The sequence below is a fragment of the Rhynchophorus ferrugineus genome, unplaced genomic scaffold, assembly GCF_030347505.1.
Source record: "Rhynchophorus ferrugineus isolate W39M unplaced genomic scaffold, kcgeb_rfMv2 rfM4, whole genome shotgun sequence".
In the NCBI taxonomy this organism is placed as follows: domain Eukaryota; kingdom Metazoa; phylum Arthropoda; class Insecta; order Coleoptera; family Curculionidae; genus Rhynchophorus; species Rhynchophorus ferrugineus.
Genome location: NW_027472583.1, coordinates 49,649,730 through 49,672,789, shown reverse-complemented (window position 1 = coordinate 49,672,789; position 23,060 = coordinate 49,649,730). Strand labels below are relative to the sequence as shown.

Genomic DNA, 23,060 nt, shown 5'->3' with positions numbered 1-23,060 from the left:
TTTGAAAACATTTGCAGATTTTTAGGTACAAATATTTTTTAGTGAAGCAGATTTACCCATAACCCAATTTTGATTGAGTGTTGAATTTTTTAGCGAAAAAAGTTTTTTGAGTACTTCTTAAACCAGACCGGTTGAGAACAGTAAAACATTTTCAAAGGTTCAATTCAAAGGTATTTTTCATTAACTTATTTAGTATTTCATGATATTTAACTATATTTATACTACTTATTAGTTAAATAAATTGCCAAATTACTAAAACTAACACTAAAATAAAATAACAAAAATAATTACTAAATTATTTGAAAAAAAGTATATTGCATTATATAATTGATATAAATTGATACGTTAATTATGACAAATAAAATTCTTGTAGAACACGAATAACCCTAAACCCATTCATTATGACACGCACACCAAACTGCAATTCTTTATTATTACGTTGTAGCGAGAATGAAACAGCTCGATTGGTTCTTAAGTCTTACGAAACTGGGCAAGGCGAATCAACTGATTGAATGATTAGTACATTTTCTGGGTTGGTTACCATGTTTCGTACAATTGATAAAAAAAACTAACCGACTATAGTTTGACTTAATAATAACATAATTAGAAAACGAGTTTCGCACCACGTTTCATTCACGTCGCCATATTGGTATGTGCGATTGATCCCATTCTCTTCAATTAATTGATTAATTACTTAATTTTAAAGAATACTCTCTCTGAATTACTATACCCCTGTTAAATAAAGCAATTATTTCTGTGCTGTTAACTATTATATAAATAATAATTATTAATTGATTAATTAATTACTAATTACTGATGATTACTGATAATTTAATGCATATTTTATTATTGGCGCTTAAAGTAAAAACATTTCAGCTGCATTTTTATAAATCAAGTAATATCTTATTCAAACACAAAAGGTACAATATTTGGTAAAACTTCTATGACAAAAAAATATAGTATACAATTATTGAAACATTTTTAAACTTTTTTAGCCGAATTTTTTGCTACTGTAAGGTACTTTATTACTTTTTTATCAATATTGGTCATTAATTTCCAACGATGAAAAATAAATCATTTTACCAAAATTAGCTGATTAAATTTACAATTTCGCTAATATTATTACATGAAATAAGTGACAAACCTTAACTACTTTAATTTACTAAAATGCAATAAAAGTATATTACATTACTTTGTTGAAAATAGATTATTTATTTCATTATTGGTCACCACTTCCTATCTTCCAACCTATTTTGTAGTTCCACAGGGTAGTGTCTTTGGACTACTCCTATATCTACTCTATACTGCTCATATTTCAACAACAAAATAAACAGTACTTGGAACATTTTCCGATGATCCAGTTATCATTGCAAAAGATATATCTCTATCTAAGGCTGTAGAAAAAGTACAAGTAGCGGTCAACAAGATCTACAAATTGACCAGAGACTGGAAAATACAGCTTGATGGCTTCAAATCTGGCCGTGCTAATTTTTGGTTGCGACGAAATGACAAAAACATAACTGTATCATTGACGGATGCGCGATTCCTCAAGCAGAATCAGCCAAATACCTCGGAATATATCTCGATGGTAGGTTAAACTGGAAATACCATGTTAGAAAAAAAGCAGAGCAGATTAGACTCAAAGTCAAGCAACTCTGGTTAGTCAGAAGATTCTCTCAAATTGACCTAAAACCTAATAATGTTGCTAAATCACAGCAAAGTGGAGCATACAGCTGCTGGACAACATGCAAGAAATTCATTATTGGTACCAAAATAAAAACATTTAGGTACATTTTTATAAATTAAATGATATCTTATTGAAATACTGAGGGTACCCTTAAATATAATTGAACTATAAAACTTAAATAACACTCAATTCATTAATAATACGTAATTCGGAAAATAACTCTGTAATAAAGAGTTTTAATAATAAAATATTTATTTATAAAGTTTATAAAATTTCAATCTAGAGTAAATAATGAATCAATTTTAATTTTATTATACATTACTGAGTGATAAAAGTGGATATGGATTTATTTTATAATTACGCAGTGCTTGACGTATTCTTATTTATTACTAATTGATTCCTGTTTCAGTTAACTGACTGATAAAGTTACTGCAACTTATAGTTTATCGAAAGAGCTGTATGGCAATAAGTATTCATTGTTTGAGTATTTGCATGGAAATGTTTTGATCTCAGAGACAACGTAGAGGACCATTCCATGCCAAAAATGAATGAGTAATATCAATATGATAAAATGAATGACGAGGACAAGTTGAAAAAGAATCGGCCCGTTCTATCATTATGTTATGGATTCGTGAGATTGTTGAAACCATCGAAATTAACAAAGAATCTGTACGACTAATTCATATTCGCTGCCACTAAATAACATGCACTTTCACTTGCATACACTGACTTGCTTGCACTGAGAGCCAATAAAATCCAATGAGTAAAACAAAATTTGTAGCTATATGTTTTCTGAAAAAATTGGCAGAAGAAGGGCAGGTAGAAATGGAAAAGGGATTTGTAAGATAATAATAAGTATATTTCTATGGAAAAAGATGATGCATGGATAAAATAATAAAAAAAAAACGGGAGTATACGTACGGTATAAAAATATGGGAAAAATAGATATGTTGGTAGTAGCTTTTACAGATAATGTAATAACAACTGATAGGTCAGAACACTTAGGGAAAATCTTAAACAGATGGAATATAATACTAATAACATATGGACTGAAAATGACAATAAAAAATGAAAGTTGTAATCGTTGTCGATAAATATCCTAATTGAAGGTGTCAAAATGGAAAAAGTAAATATATTTAAGTATCTGGGTATAGAAATTGAAAAAAAAGCCAAGATGGAAATGAAAGTAAGAATAGAAAAAAAAAACATGAGTTTGTACTTCACTATAAATAAATATCGAAAATTCACAAATAAAACGGAAATATTAAACAAAACTAAAATGGAAATGTACAAAGCAACTTATAGACTAACCCTAACTTTCGATTGCAAGACATGAGTACCGTCAAAGAGATATAAAAACAAGATACAAGTAGCAGAAATGAAATACTTTGGAAGAATCAGGGTTGTGACAAAAATGGACAGGTTGAGAAGTAAAAAAATAAAAGATCTCAATAGTGATTCGGTGGAAGAATACAAAGAAAGGAGACAAGTCAGTTGGTGGCAACACTTACAGCGTATAAAGAACGGAAGACAGGTAAGGAGAATATAGAAAGCAATGATGGAGAGGAGAACAACTAGAGGGCGATCTAAGCGAATTCGGGACGAATCTTTCAGGGAAATACTTCGGAAAAGAGAAAAAAAAACCCAGGTGAAGCAAAAATAGTACAGAAGTACTTACTTCTGTAGTTTAGATCTTAAGCTGTTTAGATCTTATTTAATTTCTTTTAGGAACTGGTCTTGTGTCTTTCATATAAAATGTCAATATCGCCATAGAAATCTGGCAATAATTCGTTCAATTTTCATTTGACAGACAGGTTATTTCATTCAGACAGACAGGCTAATTAATAACGACTTCATTTCTAAGACGACCTCCGAGACAAACATGTAGAATTTGCCTTAAATATTGTAATTAAAATACGTTAAGGTCAGATTGTCGCAGTGTTCAAGCCTCGGAGACATACAGAAGATTTGGCAACGTTCGAAAGAGCCGAATTTTAGTCTTCATTGCAACATTTCTTCTCTTTTACACGCACCATTTTATAGAAGAAAAAAGTCCTGCAGCTTTATCGATTCGGCTTATTACTTCAACAGCAGATACCACTTTCTTTGCCTGCATTATTGATCGCAAGTGAACTCCTGCAATGCAAGTACAACTCTGTAATGCGAACTACATCATGAAGCATCAGCATCTGTATCTATATAACATAATCAAAAGGTTTGAGGTATCGTATTGAACGCCATGTTTCTTTTTAAATACTTTTCGCAAAATTGTATCCATTATTATGTTAAACAAAACCCAACTGCTATGAAAATAAGAACAAATAAATTACAAACACCAACTATAGTCTATTCAAAGTTATTTTGTACATACGCCATCTAAACTTGTGACGTCAAAAGGTCCCAATGTTCTGCCACATGAACTCTGAGATTTAGCTCAGTTTGGCTTTGACATACAACAAAATTATAATCTTAGCAAAATAATTGAACAAAAATGTTATCAATCTAAAAACTACAGTTAATTATACAGCAACAGTAGTTTATAGGTTAGAGTTATAACCTCTTATCGCTATTGCTTCCAAGAATTTTGTATACGTCTGACAACCGGACGACTTTGACAGGTTCATTCGTTTACGTGTTCGAACTAATCAGGCAGCATTGTGTCTCTTTTTAACAAGAATAGAAAATATTGTCTGATTCTAAACCGAATTTGCAAATTGTGGCAATATGAAAAACTTATAATACCGCTGATATAACCTATTCATTTCCATCATTCATTCACATCCATCATGCATTTGAAAAAAATATCTTATCCCCCGATGTAGTTTACGATTTTCGATTATCTACAAACAAAAATTATGAGTTAATTAATAATAAATGAAAAATTGATTATATAGACTAGAGATCTATAGGAAACATCATGTAGCAATTTGAAAAAACTCACATAACATCCTGTTTCTGAGTAATCGAGTAAAGATAACGATCGGCACTCGTACATATCTTGTTGATATAATTTATTAGGCCAAATATGGCTATACGCAAGGCAAGATTCCCGACTAACAGAACATTATTGTTTGTTTATGAGCAAAAGTAGTCGTTGGAAAGATTAAACTGTATTTGCGAATTAAATAATGAGATGGCACAATTTTTTTAAGATGGCAACATAATTTTTATTGAATATTAGTTCCTAATAATCCTAACAGATATAATAACAACACTCTTAAACACACTAAATTAATTCTGAGTACTGTAGTCACTACCTTTTATAATATTTTTACCACTCTTCATAATATTCTTGGAGCTATGGAATTATTTCATTCATTGTATTGAATATTATATTATATTATGAGGGTTGTTTCTATAATGTTTAATATTCAAATGGTTTGTTTCATTTTTAATTTCGGAAGAAGCTAAAAGAGACTGAATGAAGAGAAAAAAATTGAAAAAGTGGATTTCGGAACTGTCCTTAAACTTGATAATCACAAGCGCAAAAGGTCATTAGTTAGTTCAGGAAAAAACATTCACAGCAACACGAAAACACAATATTCATGACCATAAAGTCCTCTTAAGTATATGGTGAGATCAGCAAGGTGTTCTGTATTAGGAAATGCTAAAACCGAACGAGAATGTTCCCGTAGGTGTCAATTGAACAAATTAAACGCCAAATTGTTTCAAAAAGACTAACAATAGCGAGTAACAGACGCAAAGTTATTCTCTTGGAAAGTTCTGCTGTATCCAACATACTGACCAGACAAAGAACCTTCTGATTACCATTTGTTCAGATCGATGCAGTATGAGTTGGCTCGCATGCGGTTAGGAAATGTTGAAGAATTGCAAAAACGAATCGATGTTTAAATCAACATTTGTACTACATTTGCCTTGAGCAAATATAGAATTTACACAATTTTATTATCTATTTAATTATTTATTTGTTTGTCCGGATATTTTTTTTGTCCCTATGATTGTTGTGTAGGTTTGGTTGTTGTTTTACTTAATCGTTTATTAAATTCCTAGCATTAAAATTATTGATTGGATCTGCCTTATTGTTTTGGAAGTCCCATAAACTCGCAACAGTTGAGGAGCCTTTAACAGCCTAAAAAATGTTAAAGCGTTAGGGAGACTTTAAACCAATAATATCAATCATAGAGTCTAATTTCCAATTCTGACGGGTTTCTGTATCAATATATAACTTAGATTGTTCCTTAGTTATAGAGAATTCTGATATTTAAAACCAAGTCAGAAGAGAAAGTTTTGGCTTCGAAAAAAAAAAACGCCGAAATGGACCGAAAAAGGTGATGCGTCATTATTACATTGTTGGAATGAAGGTATTCAAGAAAAAGCCTCCTAATTGAAAAAAATATTTCAGCAGTTTCGATGGCTAAAATCAGCTAAATCATTCAAATTACTCTTATTCTAATGATTCCTTAATTTCCGAACTTGATAAATGGTGGACACTCTGAAACCTATTCTGAGAATCTCCCAAAATCTCTCTTTTTAAACGGCTAAAAATATTTAATTTGGCAAAACTCTTTGAAATATTACCACTTGACTCCAAAATAGATAAATATTAAGCACTATCAAAAATCTATTCCAAATAAACCATTTCTTCTTCTTAAACCATTAAGATTTCTATTTTTTAATCTTTGTAAATCATACTGTCGTTTTTTTTATTTCCAAGACGGTTCATTTTCACTTCTTTCGGTTGGTTAAGCCGTTTGTCAACTGTATCGAAATTAGTACTTGAAAAAGGTCGAAATAAAAAATGTTCCTCTTTTTTGTGAACTCTTTTTACCAGCTAGGGTTTATCTGGACTAGACCTACTACATAACGTAGCTTACGTTTTTTCTTCTTCTTTTTTAGAATTATTTTCCAAGGCTTTTTAGTATTAAGATATTTATAATGTTTAATACAAGAATATTATTTCTCATTATAGTTAAAATTATACTTGTAATGCAAGTTTCAATATTTAATATATTAACATTTATTCTAACATTTATTTTCTTACTAATTTCTAGTGTTGGGGACTATCGCCTGAAATCGACTATCGACTGTTTTCAGTCGTTATTTTCGGTCTGACTGATTTTGTTACTATTTACTATCGACTGTTTCAGTCGTGTACTTTTAGTTACTATTTCTGACACTGCTAGTTTCATTCAAATGATTTTTAACGTTCTGGCTCTGTCGTCCTACACTCGACCTTGACAAAAATGTATCCAATTTATGTTTACATAGATTTATATGTCATATATATATATATATATATATATATATATATATATATATATATATATATATATATATATATATATATATATATATAGTTTTATGATTTTTTTGGTAGTATGCTTGTCAAACAATATATTGTATATTAATACAGCAGCATTTTGGAACAATATTTTTCAAGATTGTTTGTGTAATAAAATTGTGCATGATAAATAGTAATATACTTTTGACTGTTTTTATGGCAATAATAGGTAATATTTCGATTACTCTCTCGATTTTTGTTAAAGAATATTTTCGTTCAATAATAAATAAAGCATTTAATTTGTTTAAAGAAGCTCTAGTAGTTATTGTGCGCTCATTTTTAATTATATCATGGATTCGTTTTTTTATGATTAGGTATATGTTTGTTTAGGTATATGTAATTTTTATTTAGTATTTATGGTTATTGTACATCTTTGGTTTTTAGATTTTCTTTAAGTTCTATTGTATTGTCCATATTTAGTACAGTATATTATTTGAAAATAGCAATTAACATATTAAAAAACGATAAAATCTACAGAACATTCTAATATAAAAGTAATTCTACCTCGTTTAGAATGAAAATATTAATTGCCTGTTAATAGTATTTACTAATAATTTTTTCCTTTTCTTTTTTTAAAGTTAGTACGTGAAGGAATATGTACATCTCTATTTTCAGTCGCTAGTTTTTTGACTAGCGACTGTTTCGACTGTTTTCAGTCGATAGTTCCCAACGCTACTAATCTCTCTTTATTTTTTTTTTACGGGGGAATAGAAATTCCAATAAATTCGATCTCTCAGAGAAAACTACAATTTTTGATTCGAAAAAAATCGCCAGCGAGCGAGACAGAAAAATCAATACCGAATCTGGCAGTGCTCTAAAGAAGAGATACTATTGAGAAATGTATTTAGCAATACATGTTTAGTCTTCACAATATGAATTATAACTAATAAGATACGAAGAAATCTAAGTTTAACTATTTTTTAATTTTTAGTGAGTTCTTTTTTTTTAATATTTTATTTTTCTCTTTTTGGTGTTACATATTTACTCAATAAATTATGCAGTTTTTTTTATTAAGTATTACAGTCGGTAAGTAAAATAAAGGTATTGCCCATATGAGGAAAAATAGGAATAAAGAAATAATGATTGAAAATAAGGAAAGCTTCAGGCCCCAGGGTGCGCTACCTAATCTAGGTGATTTGATAAATGTTCTAACCAAACTAGAACAACAAAAAGTCGTTGCTCCCGCCGGGAATCGAACCTGTGACCTCCGCGTGTGAGCTGAACACTCTAACCACTGCGCAATAGAAACAGTTGCCTGCAATATTTCTACGACTTCTCATATGATATGGCTAGTGTATAAAAAGCAGACTGGACGGCTTTTGCCCTGAACGATTTTCGGTCTTCGTTACATCAGTTCAGCAACAATATTATACCCAAATATCTGATTATTTTACATAAAAAAATATATACAGTCGAACATAGAACCTCTTCCTTTTTTGAAGTCGGTTAAAAATAGCAACAGAAGTTTAATTAAATTTTTAATTGATTCATTTAAGAATAGTTTTCTTTTGTATTTTATTTAATAATTTTGAAGGATATATTAATGAAAAAACAATAGAATCAATCTCCTAAAATCAAAATTATTGTTTAAATTTTTTGTAAATGAAAATTTTTAAAAATTGAAAAAGTACTATAAATGTGAACTAAGAATAACTGGTCAAGGATATACCGAATTATACTTTTTGTGAAGTCTAGATTTACTAGCTAACCAGCTGGAATTAAATCCGTTTAGGCAGTTTTAATTGTATATTAATTTAATTGGAGTAACCCAAACTATCAGTGATCCTGAGGTATAACAATGCTTCACATCTTAAATGGTATGTTCTGCCCTACTCGTTACATTTACCGGACATTTTCCCTTTCGATTAACATATTTTAATCGCAGTTATTGTTATTATTATTAATTTTCTCTCAATAGTTACAGTTATGATTAAAATTAATTTCTGAGAACGACAAACCAAAATGTTTGTGTAATTTTAAATAATCATAGATGTTTTGTTTATTGTTAATTATTACACAGTGGATAAAAGATATACGTATATATCACTAGAATATTATAATAATAATCACAATATTCATTAATTATCAAACCAAAATGTTTATATATAGTCATTGGTGATATTTTTTTATCTAATGTTTTGGGATAAAATAGAGATACACGGATATCTCTGGAATATTTAATTATATAAAATTATAATTTCAGAATGTTTGAGATAATTTTTTTAATATTTTTAAGGTTTAAAAAAACATAGATATACATATATCTTCAGAGTATTAAAACTATAGGTATAATTATGATTTCAATTAATCTGTGAAAGCCCAACCATAATTTTAAATAATTATTATCTAATATTTTGGGATAAAACAGAAATATACATATCTTTGGAATATTTAATAATAATTAGTAACTCATTTCTACGAAAGCCAAACTAAAACTTTGGTACCATATTAGCTAATTTTAGAATATATTTCTTATACAATATGGGGAGATATATACATATGTCCAGAATATTAAAACAGATATCATAATTAATTTGTCGGACGTAAAACAAGATTTGTATATAATTTCAACTAATTTCAGAATATTTCAGATATTTTTTAAAATATTTTTAAGTTTTAAAAAAACATAGATATACATATATCTTCAGAATATTAAAACAATCGGTATAATTATGATTTCAATTAATCTGTGAAAGCCCAACCATAATTTTAAATAATCATTATATAATATTTTGGGATAAAACAGAAATATACATATCTTTGGAATATTTAATTATAATTAGTAACTCATTTCTACGAAATCCAAACTAAAAGTTTGGTACGATATCAGCTAATTTTAGAATATATTTCTTATACAATATGGGGAGATATATACATATGTCCAGAATATTAAAACAATCGGTATAATTATGATTTCAATTAATCTGTGAAAGCCCAACCATAATTTTAAATAATCATTATCTAATATTTTGGGATAAAACAGAAATATAGATATCTTTGGAATATTTAATAATAATTAGTAATTTATTTCTACGAAAGTCAAAATAAAAATTTAGTATGTTTTCAGCTAATTTTAAAACATTTATCTTATCCAATATATTTCGAATAAAAAACAAACACATACATATCTGCAAAATATCAACACAGTTATTATAATTATCTTCTGATAGAGACAAATCTGTATTCGTCGATATATTTTTATCCAATATTTCGGGATTAAAAAAAACATGTATACGCATTTATCTTGAGAGTAGTAAAATAATATTTATAATTATAATTTTGATTAATTTCCGTGAAAGCCAAAACCAAAATCCATGTATAATTTTAAATAATCGTAGAAAATATTCCTTTATCTAATATTTGGTAATAAAAAATATACAATCTTAAGATTATTAAAACACTTTAATATGTTGATTTCTATTTGAGGACGGGCAATAAAATTGTTATTGTAAAAAAAAAACAACACCGTTTATACGTCGTAATATTTTATTAGGTTACCCAGCACAATACTCTTGTTAGCTATAATAATAAATTATTCGGGTTAGAGTGGTAGAACTGATGCCCTGATTTAAAAATACGGTAAAAACCCTCTTTGTCCGAACAATCGTTGGGGATTTTTCTTGAGTGTACCACCGGACTTTCGCGAGCCACAACTAAAATACAAACAACGCGGTTTAAAATAGTTTTTTGGCATCAACGGGGATCATCGCTCGCCATAGAAAAACGTGTCGGTGATAGATCTCGAGACTCGGGCTTTTGTCGTGCCGAAAAAAACAGCTAATAACAACCGGAGAATCGTCGTCAAGTAGGCTGTATTGTTAACAAACAATAAATGAGCCGTAAAACCACATTTTTGAGGTTAAGAATGAAAACTTACCGTCGTCGGGGTGAGCAACAGTCCCCCCTCGATCTTAACGTCGCCCCCCGATATCTGGGAGCTCTGACTGTCGTTGGAGAAGTCCGAATGGTTCGATGTGCCGTCGCTCATTTCCATTCTCAGCACCATGGCTCCGCCGCGGGGTCCTCTCGGTTCGTTTGTGCGAACGAACGAACAGCTGGCTTGAACGGATTAATCACGGAGGGCTTCGCACTCCCGCGCGGATAAGGCGAACCACTTGTTCGATGTGCACCGTACGAAAATCGTCACCAGGATGACTCACCACCGTAGGAAAACCCTTTCGAAGAACCACCGAGCGCGTGTGATGTCACAACTAAAAATAGTCGGGCGTACGCGCGCGCATGCCGTTAACGCCATGCCGGAGTCCGACGGCGGACGAGGTCAGCCGAAGTTGGCCGGGCCGCCCGCTCAAGGACGCTGACTCATCGGTTCTTTGTTCGGGCGGGCCTACTATGTAGGCTATCGGACGTTGTTATAAACGAACTGTTTTTTTTTTAATATCATATAAAAGTTATAAATTATATTACATCCGTCTATACGTATTATCTGAAATAACATTCTATATAAAAGATACTATAAAACTGGTCTTAAGCATTTTTAGAAATATTTTCATTCTAATATCAAGTCATATGACAACTCTATTAAATTAAAGATAAATATTACTTATAAATGTAACTATAACTTTTACATAAAAATGTAGTTTTAATTATTAATAAGTGTGATTAGAATTTTTGGTTTTTATATTATAAAATTAACATATTAGCGACTTGATAGTCAATAAACTAACTTTCATTATACTGAAACAATATTAACACTAGACGTCATTATTAACATTTTATAACATTATTAACGTCAACAAATATTAGAGATCAGCGTCTATCAAGGAAAAAAGTGACGAATTATAATATAAAATTATAGAACAAAGTTAAATGCGAAATAAAAACTAAATATTATTTATAAACATGATTCTTAAATAATAAAAAAGATAGAAATGGCCGAAAATTTAATAAAATAATATTTAATATTAAATAGCGTAATATATAGCGAAACTGATTTATTTGTAAAGTTGTAAAAAAATTTCACTATAATTTTTCTGGATTTTCAGAATGTTAAAATGCTCCTTCATTCGGTAAAATTTAATTCTCATTTTCTACTAATAAATGTTTCAGGTGAGAGAGGAGCCGGAAGCCAGAAGACAAACCTGACATATGAATTGATAAGAATTTTGCATACGTTTGACAACGTGTTCGAATTAATCAGACCGCATTATGTTTCTTTTTAAGTAAAATAAAATCAGAAGAAAAATATTGTGTGATTTTTAACAAATTTACAAATTGCGATAAGCAATACATTAAATATCTTGATGACATATGTATTAAAAAAATTGAATAGACTATATTTTAAGTGCATGAATGTATTTTGATCAGCTATTGGTGAAAAAGCTAAGTATCAATGTAAATAATTATTTAGCAACATAACCTAACTGTTAAATTAAATGGTTTTGACAATTTTCTATATAAAATACTAGTTTTTATGTAGAATTATTGCATTTTGACATTAATTTGTTTTGCCATTGGCATCAAACACTTTTAGAAACGTATGGTGTTGTTACTCTGTCGTATCCTAATTGTCGGTTTTGATTTCAACGATTTAAAAGTTGTGATTTTGATGTTATTAACAAAGAATTGCTTGGAGGATCAAAAAGTCCGAAAACAATGAGCGTAAACTTAAATTATCCCGTGAAATTCAAAAATAATAATAATAATAATTTAAAATCTTCATAATAGAATCTCTTTTCAATGACTTGACATGACGTTTACACTAGCACTCTGACGTGTACCTGTGTTACTGATCCCAGCTTCTTGAACACCTGCACTTGTTCTAGTCGGGTACCGTTGGGATCTATAATAGCAGGTGATCCGTACATTGTCAATACTTTAGTATTACATTTTAGTAAATTTATTCTTAGTCACATAGCTCTGTAATGTTTCTTTTTTTAAATTATTACCCTTAGTAGTTCCACAATCTGCCCAGAGGGCAATAAGTATTTGTTATGTTTATATTATACATACATGGCATGTACAAAATACTATTTTAATTAATTAGTTTTATATTGAAGCTTATTCTGAAGTATATATATGTCCAATAATCAGATCGGATGGTGTTAGACGTTTTAGTCTACGCACTTCACTGTCACTTCGCATATTTAGCCGATCTTCGCATATTTAGCATCCTCTGCATGCGGAAGTTGACAATTATTGATAAAAAATTTGTTAGGCGTCAATCTAGGTGCATACCAAGATATTTAGCATCCTCTGCTGGACATGTTCTTGTACCCAATGTAAAAGTTATATGACTGGATTTTGTTTCGTTGGCTTTTATATGCCATTTTTTAAGCCACATTTGAATTTGATTTAGGTGTGTTTATAGGTTCTACATTGATGCTATGGCTGGATCTTCATGAGAGGCTTAGACTGCCGTGTCGTCTGCGTATGTTGTTACAGTGGTTGTGTAGAGAAGATATAGTCTGGACCCAGTACACTACCTTGTGGAACTTAGGAAAGTGTAATGTTTCTATAAATTATATCGTGATGAATGATCGAAGCATCAACATTTGTTTTGACAAATATCAAAAGAAGATTATATTGCGTTATTTCCGCATGTTGTCTTTCAATAATGTCTGCTAGCGTTCTTCTATTTTTTAAATTTATTTCTTACGTTGTTACTAATTGCTGCAGACTAACCTACAATTTGTCTTTACGATGTAGGTATATATTTAAGAGGATCCATCGGCCCTATCTTAATATCTGGTGTTTCTTTTAAATGCACCTCACTACACTACACTACACAAGATGAATTGGTTTGATTCTTTTGAAGCATGTTCTGGTATTATCCAAGAGTTGTATTACTTAGATATTGACATGAGAAACGAGTCTGTTCTCATGTGTCCTTGCAATTCTCTAGATTTCCTAGGTGACAGTTAGTCTCGATGTAAGTAATAAGTCCTGTAGTAACTGAGTGCACCTACAGCTACTTCTACATTCCGTATATCCATGTTGGTTTCAACACTTGTTTGTATAATAGCAATTTATTATGTATTGATAATTGTGATTTTCTTCCAATTAACCAATATATTTTCTTATACTTTAACTCCAGTTGTTTCCTTTTAATTTTTACCTGTTCCTTACAGCGAAGTATTGTATTAAGATTAATTCTGGGATACCTAGCGTTGTTGCTATATGGAATGATATTATTATATAACATATTGTTATTGATGCTTGTGTACAGATATGCTTTCGTTCATTTTAATTATTATTAAATTTAAATTAAATTAATTAAATAATACTTAATTAATAATAGTACTTAATTCTATATGTTTTGTGTATAATAGTACTTAAGTTTAAAGGTTTATTATATTTTGGTAATGATTGTAAGCGATAAAATATCGATTTTTTCTCTCCGATATATCTATATATCTGAAGCTCTAATGTTGAAGATGGATGATTGGATCACTGAGAAACAAAATAACGCTCTTTTTGTATCGGTATTGCCGATTTTCCAGAAAGACGGAAAAAAGTTATGGAAAATTATTAATCTATTATTTAATTATTAACCGACTTCAAAAAAGGTGGAGGTTGTATGTTCGACTGTATATATATATTTTTAATGTATGCTCGCCGATTTCTCCGTCAATTATGGACCGATTTCCAAAATTCTTTTTTTAATCGAAAGAGTGCACTTCCAAGGCGGTCCCTTTGGAACCATGTCAGGATATGACGGAGGAAGGGTGGAAATCGAAAAAAACCCTCAAACTTCAAAGGCACGTACAATGTTTTCACATATTTTTTATCTAAAATAATGAAATATTGGGGTATAATGTTATTCCTAAACTGATATGACGAAAAATCGGAAGTAAATCACTGTGGGCAACCGTTTGTATGGTGTCATGGTTAGAATGTTGAGCGCACACGCGGGGGTTGATGATGAATTCCCCACAGGGCAGTAGCTTTTTTTTGATATATATTAGCATGTAACCTGTTTTTAATTTATTTAACATTAATTTTTATTTTCGAATATTATCGCCATTGGAAGACACTGTGCGGTGCACACACCGTTAAATTCATACTTCCAAAAATACCGCGTATAACTTTCTCGAGTGTTATTATTTTTTTCTTTCATTGGTGGTTTCCTCATCCTCATATATCTACATTCGGCTTTTTTATGAGCGGGAATTTTATAACGTGACATTACGTCAAAAAAATACCGGTTATTCATTAAAATTATTTCAAAGTTCCCTTAAAGCTCTTTTTTTGGTATTTTTTAATGTCTTCATTTAATCAATTATAGTCTAATTGGACTAGACGTACTGCTTAACGTGGGCTCCGAACCACGGTCCTTGATATTGGGTCTTTGAGATTGTCAAAATTAATTTCGTGGCTAGGCTGGCACAACTATTCTCTGTGCCGAACCGTTTAAGGAGCAAATTAGATGTGTTGCCTTAATGGAAAATAATTTTTTCTTCCTTAATCTAAGTCTTGTTTCGTGAATTTTTGTTCAAAAAGGTTATGTTACATCATCAAACTGAGATTTTTGATCTGTTGGTTTGAAGATTATCTTCGAAAGTAGTTACTTTTTGAAATTAGTGCAAACCGTTTCCTGTTCAATGTCTGAAGAGCAACTAATTTAGAATAGATATGATCGATATTCATCGATGGTGAACAACAAAATATCGAAAGATCAATTATTCTAAATTTAACTGAAAAGAAGTTATACCATTTACCAGATTACTTACTATAAAAGTGACAGGTATCAAAATACAGGTAATTCAAATCAATTCAGGCAGGTAATTAAAGAAATGAATAAACGATTGCTATAAACAGAAAATGTTAATATCCTTGCTGTCGCCACTGTCTTGGATATTCGTTTCAAGAATATATATTTCCAAGATGCTTTAAGCTGTTGCTGAGAATTCTACAACACAAGCGGAAGAAGACCAAGCTATATATTATATATATTGTACGTATTATATATATACTATATACTATATACGTCATTTAAATATGTGACGTCAAAACGTCGCAATGTTGCCGCATCAACTCTGAGTTTTATGTCAGTTGGGATTTGATATACAACAAAATTCTAATCTAAATAAAATAATTGAACAAAAAAGTTACCAAATATAATTCATTTTAACATTATAGAAAATCTAAAAACAACAGTTAATTATACAGCCACAATAGATTATAAATAGAGCCACAAAGATCTTTCTTCTTGTCACTATATGTTTTTTGGGTAGTCACATGTCACATGGGAAGATTTTGTCTCATTTGCTTTGATACGCCACCTTTTCAACCTCAATTCGATTTTGTTAAGATGAAGCTGGAGGTTTCTTGAGGCTGATATTGCATCCTCGTGTCATGATAAAACCGCTGTATCGTCAGCATTTGTTGTAACAGTAGTGTTTCTTGAGGTCGGTAAGTCCTGCGGAATACTGCTCTGCGGAAAACCCGAATATATTGGGTGTAGGTCAGTGTTTTCGTCACCTTATTTGACAATAAAATGTCTGTCTGTGAGGTACGATTTCAGCAATTGAAAGTGCGTGTGCAAAAGTTTTTCAATTTAACATGCTGTCCAGTGTGCCTCACTATCGAGAAATATTGCGGAGCAATATTTTTTATCGTTCAAGTTTTTGTTCATTTGGTTGACTAATCACTAATAACTATTTGTTCTGTTGTTTCGTGTTTATTACGGAAGCCAAATTGATGGTCTAGAATAATATTTCTCTCTTCTGCGATTATTTTGGGTCCCTTAATCTCTCAAAAAGTCTACAGATCACAGATAACAGGCTTATAGGACGACAAGAGGAGATGTCTTCTGATTTTTTCCCAGGTTTAAGAATCATAATGATTTAAGCCACTTTCAAAGCATTAGGAAATATATAATTTAAAAACTTTTCTTTTGTAGCTATCAGCTATTAGAAAAATAAAATTAGTTGGTACTCCTGCCAAATACATTTGCATCTGCATCTTAATATTACATTCATAAGGTTCAAATATTCAGGGTTTACCGTCGATACAATTTTGATATGTCTTAGAAATTATGTGATACTTGATCTCAATAATTCTCGTAGTTCTCACTGGTACTCAAACAGTATGAGCTTGTAATTTTAATATAAAGTGTTATATTGATAGTATATAACAATATAATTATATAACTATAAAGATAAATAATTCAAATAAAAATTTTACGCGTTTTGAAATAATGCAATGAAGAAATTATTAGGAAAGGAGTAGTGACGTCAATATTTATGATTGGTGTTTGACTTATTTTTCAGATGTTGTGCTTTTATTTGTACTAAAATCTCAATAATCACAGTTGTAATTTAAAAATATCTTTATATTGTTTAATAGATTGTTAGATTCGAATCCTGCTGGCGCATAGTGTAAATTTAAATTTGTGATTGTCCTCGGCAAGAGTCCAAAATCTGATAAAGAAACTGATCCCAGTCACGCCAGTAACCAGGCTGGGTAAGACCGGATGTCTTCTGGGATAATTTCTAAAGTTGGTCACTCGCCAATCGGTAGACTTAATGCTGAGGACCGTGGTTCGGAGCCCAGGTTAAACAGTAGGTCAAGTCCAGATAAACCCTCGTTGGTAAAAAGGGGAATTTAAAATATTTTAGGATAAATTGAGATGGCTCGGTGAATGGAGGTAAAACGAAATGAAACAATGGTGTTTATGTTACCTGGGGACGAGGCTTGGGCAGTCGATGGTAGCACGTCTAAACCAAACGATGGTCGAGTACTGAATGAATGGAAATACCTTACAATAATATACCAGATAACCGTCTCGGGGTTGCCAGCTATTCGTTATCGGGTTGGCGCCCCGGCCGTAATTTTTGTAATTATTTTTTACTGTCATAATTTATGCTGCTGTGCCTATAAAATGTCATTTAATTATTCATGTAAAAAATATGTGTAAATAAGTGTCAGTGTGTGTAATAAATCCTAACTTATTGTTATAATTATGTGTTATTTCATATATAACCATTTCAATTATATAATTTTTCAAAATCTAAATAAATTTCTTTCTTTCTTCATTCAAGAAACCATTACAAGCAACGTTACATGTCTCTGGTAATAAACATTAAATTGTTAGAATAAATTAGTTCTTGGAAATCATTTAGTATACTGAAAATTTACTAATATATGGGATTTTCCAAATATATCATGAATGAGGTAAATAAAGATTAAAAAAGCAATAAAGTGATAAAAGAGTCCCACATAATATCGTGTTTTATTTTAACTAAATTCACTAGTGCTCCGAAAATATATCAAAATTGGAGTAACTTTTTATTTTATCTCACGAACGACTAGTTTAAGGAATTCGACAAGAGACCTTTACAAGTGCGAAATGTATAGAAATTCCCGTGTGTTTGTCATGTTACTGATTAACTGATAACGTTTTATCTTTATTGCTTTTAAATGTGTTTTGTTCGCAGTATCATTTCTTTAGCACGCAAATATTTTCGCTTGTTTTAATTTATCTCAATGGGAAAGCGTAGTATGGCAGAATTTTCAATGTTTGTTTTGATGTTTAAGTTCCTTACAATAACTGTTAAGAGAACTGATGACCCCACATTTTTTGTTTAAAAATATAAACCTCATCACTGATATTAATTTTAATTACATTGTAAATGTTTAGTTTAAACATTTTTAACAGGTAAGGTAATTGATAAGTAAATGGCCTACGAAAGAAGCTGTTGTGTGCTGCTGTTTATAAAGTAATAGTTTTAGTAAATATAATCTCTTACAATAATAGTGACGAGCTGTTAATTCTCTGTGTGTGAATTGTGAATGACAGCTTTTTATACAGAATAACTTTTGCAGGCTTCGTTGGCGCAGTGGTCAACGCGACAGGATGATCCTCCCAGGGATGTTGGCCACCGAGAATAATACCGATATTTTAATGAAATATCGATATATCGATATAAGGGAGTCTGGAGTCAGAAGGTTGCGTGTTCACATCACGTCGGGGTCACCAATTTAGGGTACAGGTGCGGTTATATAAAGACAATATCTTCGATGATTATATTCCATTTGTACGGAAATAAATCATCGAAGACATTGTCTTTATCTAACCGCACCTGTACCCTAAAGGGAGAAAAAAAATATAGACATATTTTTGCAATATATATTAATATTTTTAATAAACACTTGTAGCGACCTTGAGGCATGTCGAATTTTACATCGTGGAATAACGGTCTACAGAATACCCAGAAATATAATCCCAGATGTTGAACACGGGCGGGGTGCCAGCAGCGCCAACTAGAACCCGATAACGAATAACTGGCAACCCAGAGACGTTTATCTGGGATGTTATTGAAGGGTATTTCCGATCATTCAGTAACCGCCCATCGTTTGGTTTAGACGTGCCAAAAGTAGAATAGAAACCGGTAAACTGTGTGAAAATAAATAGAATAGGTCGGACTGTAGATGGAAAATAGATATAGATTGTGTATTTCACCATTCGAAAGAAGACTAATTTAATCGCTAAATATGAATGTTACCCAAAATGGTGAGCCAAGGTTGTGGATAGTGGTGAACTATATTTCTCCGAATAAATAAGTAATATTTTTAGTGTAATAAAGCTTCATATTGAAATTTAACGCAACGTTTTTGTAAAGGAAGCGTTATTTCACAACAAATTTTGCGAAAATTATTTACAGAATTTACAAATTTCCTTTATGATGATATAACACAATTTACTCTTTAAAATACGCCATAATAAAATAGTTTTTACCATTTATAACAAAACTACTATAGACCATCCAATAAAACAGCTAATGTACGTCAGATATGACGGCGAATATATTGCCAAATGCGGTTTGTTAGAAATTTAAAACGGATTTTCCTTCTCATATTACCTTAGTTAAAAAAAATTGATTTCTGTTGTTACTGTTGATACTGCTGTCAAATGTCTATGTTGTGAAAATTCTTCAAAACATTAGTGATGGTATTAGAGGTTATAACCCGGCATTTGTTGTAAATCAAATATCTAAGTAAATGCGGCAACATTGTAACGTGTTGACGTCATAAAATTTAATCTATATGCATTGGCTGTTTTATTGGATAGACCATAGAATTCATTGTTACATCGTTTATAACCATCATATCTCTCTTGTACTTGTATTTTTATATTTTATTTTATATTAATGATCGTTCTGGACCATAGATAAAGATTACATAAACATAAGGGTAATATAGATATTATATGTTTCTATTATCGCTAAAGCTACCAATATCTCTTGGCTTACGCTATAAATAACATTTCTTCCGAAAAAAACCACCACGATTGTTTCGCACTGAACGATCAAAATCTAATACCATTACAAATATTACTAAATTCTAAAATAAATATCAACGAATTACGACAAAGACGCGTATCGACATAGTAGGCCGCGATTAAGAAGTGTTAAAATTAGATTTTTCAGTGAAATTGGTGATAATTTGCGTCGTAGCAATAAAAAGCGCATGAAAGTCCTTCGAATTTTGTTCCTAAAATGTTTTTCACTTATTTTGATCCTTTGTACACAATACAAGTTGGTTTATCAAGAGTTTTTATTAATCGCGCTGCCTTTTCTCGCGCGGTGCTTTTAAACTTTGCGGTTTTATCGATATTTACATAAAATTTTATTCATATATTGAAATTGAAACATCCCGGAAACATTTAAGATAATTAAAAGTCATTCTTGAAGCAATATCATTAAAGACACATCCGCGCATTTTTAATCGCTTAAATTATTTATACCTAATACGGAATTTCTTAGAAAAATATTAAGTATATTAATGTTTGTTCGTCTTAGTTCTTGCGCATTCGCCATTTCTATTATATGTAGCTCCTTCCTAGCGCCTGTGCCATTTATGCATACTAATCTTTGTCTATTAATTTTGACGTATTTTAATGCACAGTAAAACTTAATTATTAAATAAAATAACACGATAATTACCTTTTCTTACGTCATAAGTTGTAATGTCTGTTAGTAAATGTATTTATATTAGTTTATTATATTAAGTGGTTTCTTTTCTTTCTGTTTTTTAATTTTAATAAATAAATATTAATATTGTGAAATAGATTCGATACTGACTACGGATTAGATGGAGAACTATATTGCTGAATTCTCTAGAATAGAATAGTACTTTTAAACGTTCGAACTATTTGGTCGTTCTTTTGAAAACTTATTTGTCTTGAATGGATATGGAAAAAATAATTTTGCCTAATACTGGAGTTTTCTCAGTAAGTGTTGTAATAAGTCCCTTTATTTATTTCATATTTCGTGAATAAATGCAAAACTATGTATAATCAGATTTTAGATGTCATGTTTTAGATAACAGTAGCGAGTTGAAACAATAATTCTTTTTGTTAGATGTTAAAAATGCTTAAAAAGTTAAAGATGTTTAAATGTGATGAAAATGACGTTCTGGAATTTTTATTTTCAAAGTGCCATTATCTTGACTGAGTTAATGAATGGACTACTTTTACATCTAGAATATTTTCTGGATTGTTACCTTTGAAACTTGAGTGACTCGATGTAGGTAATCAGTCCGATAGTATTTGGGTGCACCCATAATACTTCTCAAGACTTTGTTCTGAAAAATTTGTATTTTATTAATGTTACTCTTTGCAGATCATCCCTATAATTAAACTCCGTATGTCTATATAGGTTTCAATATTTGCTTATATAATAGCAATTTATTATGTACTGATAATTGCGATTTTCTTCCAATTAGCCAGTACATTTTCCTATATTTCAATTCCAGTTCTTGTCCCTTTTTCTTTATATGTTCCTTCCAGCGAAGTTTTGCATCGAGATTCATTCCTTGATATTTAGCGTTGTTGCTATATGGAATGATAGTGTTATTTAATGTTATTGGTGCTTGTACGGTCTGTTTATTGGTGAACTGCACATGTACAGATTTACTTTCATTAATTCTTATTTTCCAAGCTTGTGTGCAATTATTTATATTGTCACTTGCCTGTTGTAATTTTCGTGAGGCTTCTTCACTATTGTCTCCGACAGCTATAATCACGGTATCATCAGCAAATGTAGCCATCGTGATATTTTCCATTTGTGGTATATCACAAGTGTAAAGTAGATAAAGCATTGGTCCCAGTACACTTCCTTGTGGTACACCTGCTTTAGCTTCTTTTATTGTAGAGTAAGCTTCTTCTTACTTGACTGTAAACATTTTGGTTGTAATTAACGATTTTAATAGTTCGGTGTGTTGTTTTGGTAACATTTTCTGTAGTTTATGAACAAGGCCTTCATGCCAAACCTTATCGAAGGCTTGTGCTATATCTAAGAATATAGCTGAGCATACTTTTTGACTTTCGTAGGCTTTTTTAATAACATCTGTTATTCTGTGGACCTGGTCAATTGTTGAGTATTTGTTAATAAATCGAAACTGGTGTGTTGGTTGTAGGTTTTTTCTCTCTATGATCGGTTTTATTCTTTCCAACAGGAGTTTTTCAAAAACCTTAGATATTACTGGCAGCAGTGATATAGGTCTATAGGATTCTATTTCGTTTGGTGACTTCCCAGGTTTTGGGATCATTATAGTTTTTGCCATCTTCCAAATGTCTGGGATATGTTTTAAAGCTTCCTAGATGAAGCCACGGGTTCGATTCGCGGTGGTGTCAATAACTTCTTACTGTTTAGTTGGCAGCCCTACCCATTGTAATATTAAATCAAATAACTGCGTAACTGATTGGGTAAATACCTAACACTAAAAAGACAAAAATACAATATGTTTAACAAAAAAATTGAACCGACTTCAAATAATAAATAAGGAACGTACTAAAAAGTAAAAAATTATCAAACTTAGATATTTAACACAAAAAACATTTTAAAATAAATATGTACATAATAATCGTTGTAATAACTAAATAAACAAAAACCTTATTTAATCTATCTATTATACGTGTTTTATATTCTACTATATACACACAATTTAGCTATTAAACTATAAATAGGTTTAGGTAAGTTAATACTTTGGTTTGCGAAGTTTTCCAAGATTTCGCTTTGAAACACGAAAGAAGATTACTAAATCATACTAACGTGGAAGCAATACAACTGCTGGACAGCGCGCAGGATGTCAGGAGATTGAAACGAA

The 23,060-nt window shown here is 30.7% G+C and overlaps 2 protein-coding genes across 2 annotated transcripts in view; one reads left to right on the top strand and one right to left on the bottom strand.

Moving 5' to 3' along the window:
- kay (transcription factor kayak) overlaps positions 1-11,208 on the bottom strand; it is a 68,919-nt gene extending 57,711 nt beyond the window's left edge. The window contains exon 1 of the mRNA XM_076404175.1: positions 10,867-11,208. Within this exon, the coding sequence (XP_076260290.1) occupies positions 10,867-10,995 (129 nt within the window). The 5' untranslated portion in view covers positions 10,996-11,208. The remainder of the gene's footprint in view (positions 1-10,866) is intronic.
- LOC143195732 (uncharacterized) lies at positions 11,141-13,719 on the top strand. The gene is made up of 3 exons (XM_076403166.1): positions 11,141-11,277; positions 12,713-12,801; positions 13,318-13,719. Exons 1-3 carry the CDS (start codon positions 11,141-11,143, stop codon positions 13,572-13,574), a joined length of 483 nt encoding a protein of 160 aa, XP_076259281.1. The 3' UTR covers positions 13,575-13,719.
- Positions 13,720-23,060: the final 9,341 nt, after the last annotated feature.

Excerpts from the sequence above, each read along its gene's own strand:
- LOC143195732 (XM_076403166.1), top strand. The coding sequence starts at position 11,141 with ATGACTCACCACCGTAGGAAAACCCTTTCGAAGAACCACCGAGCGCGT. Across the intron at positions 11,278-12,712 it reads GGCGGACGAGGTCAGCCGAA|CACTCTGACGTGTACCTGTG; the intron begins GTTGGCCGGGCC and ends CGTTTACACTAG. Across the intron at positions 12,802-13,317 it reads GTTGGGATCTATAATAGCAG|GTTCTACATTGATGCTATGG; the intron begins GTGATCCGTACA and ends GTGTGTTTATAG.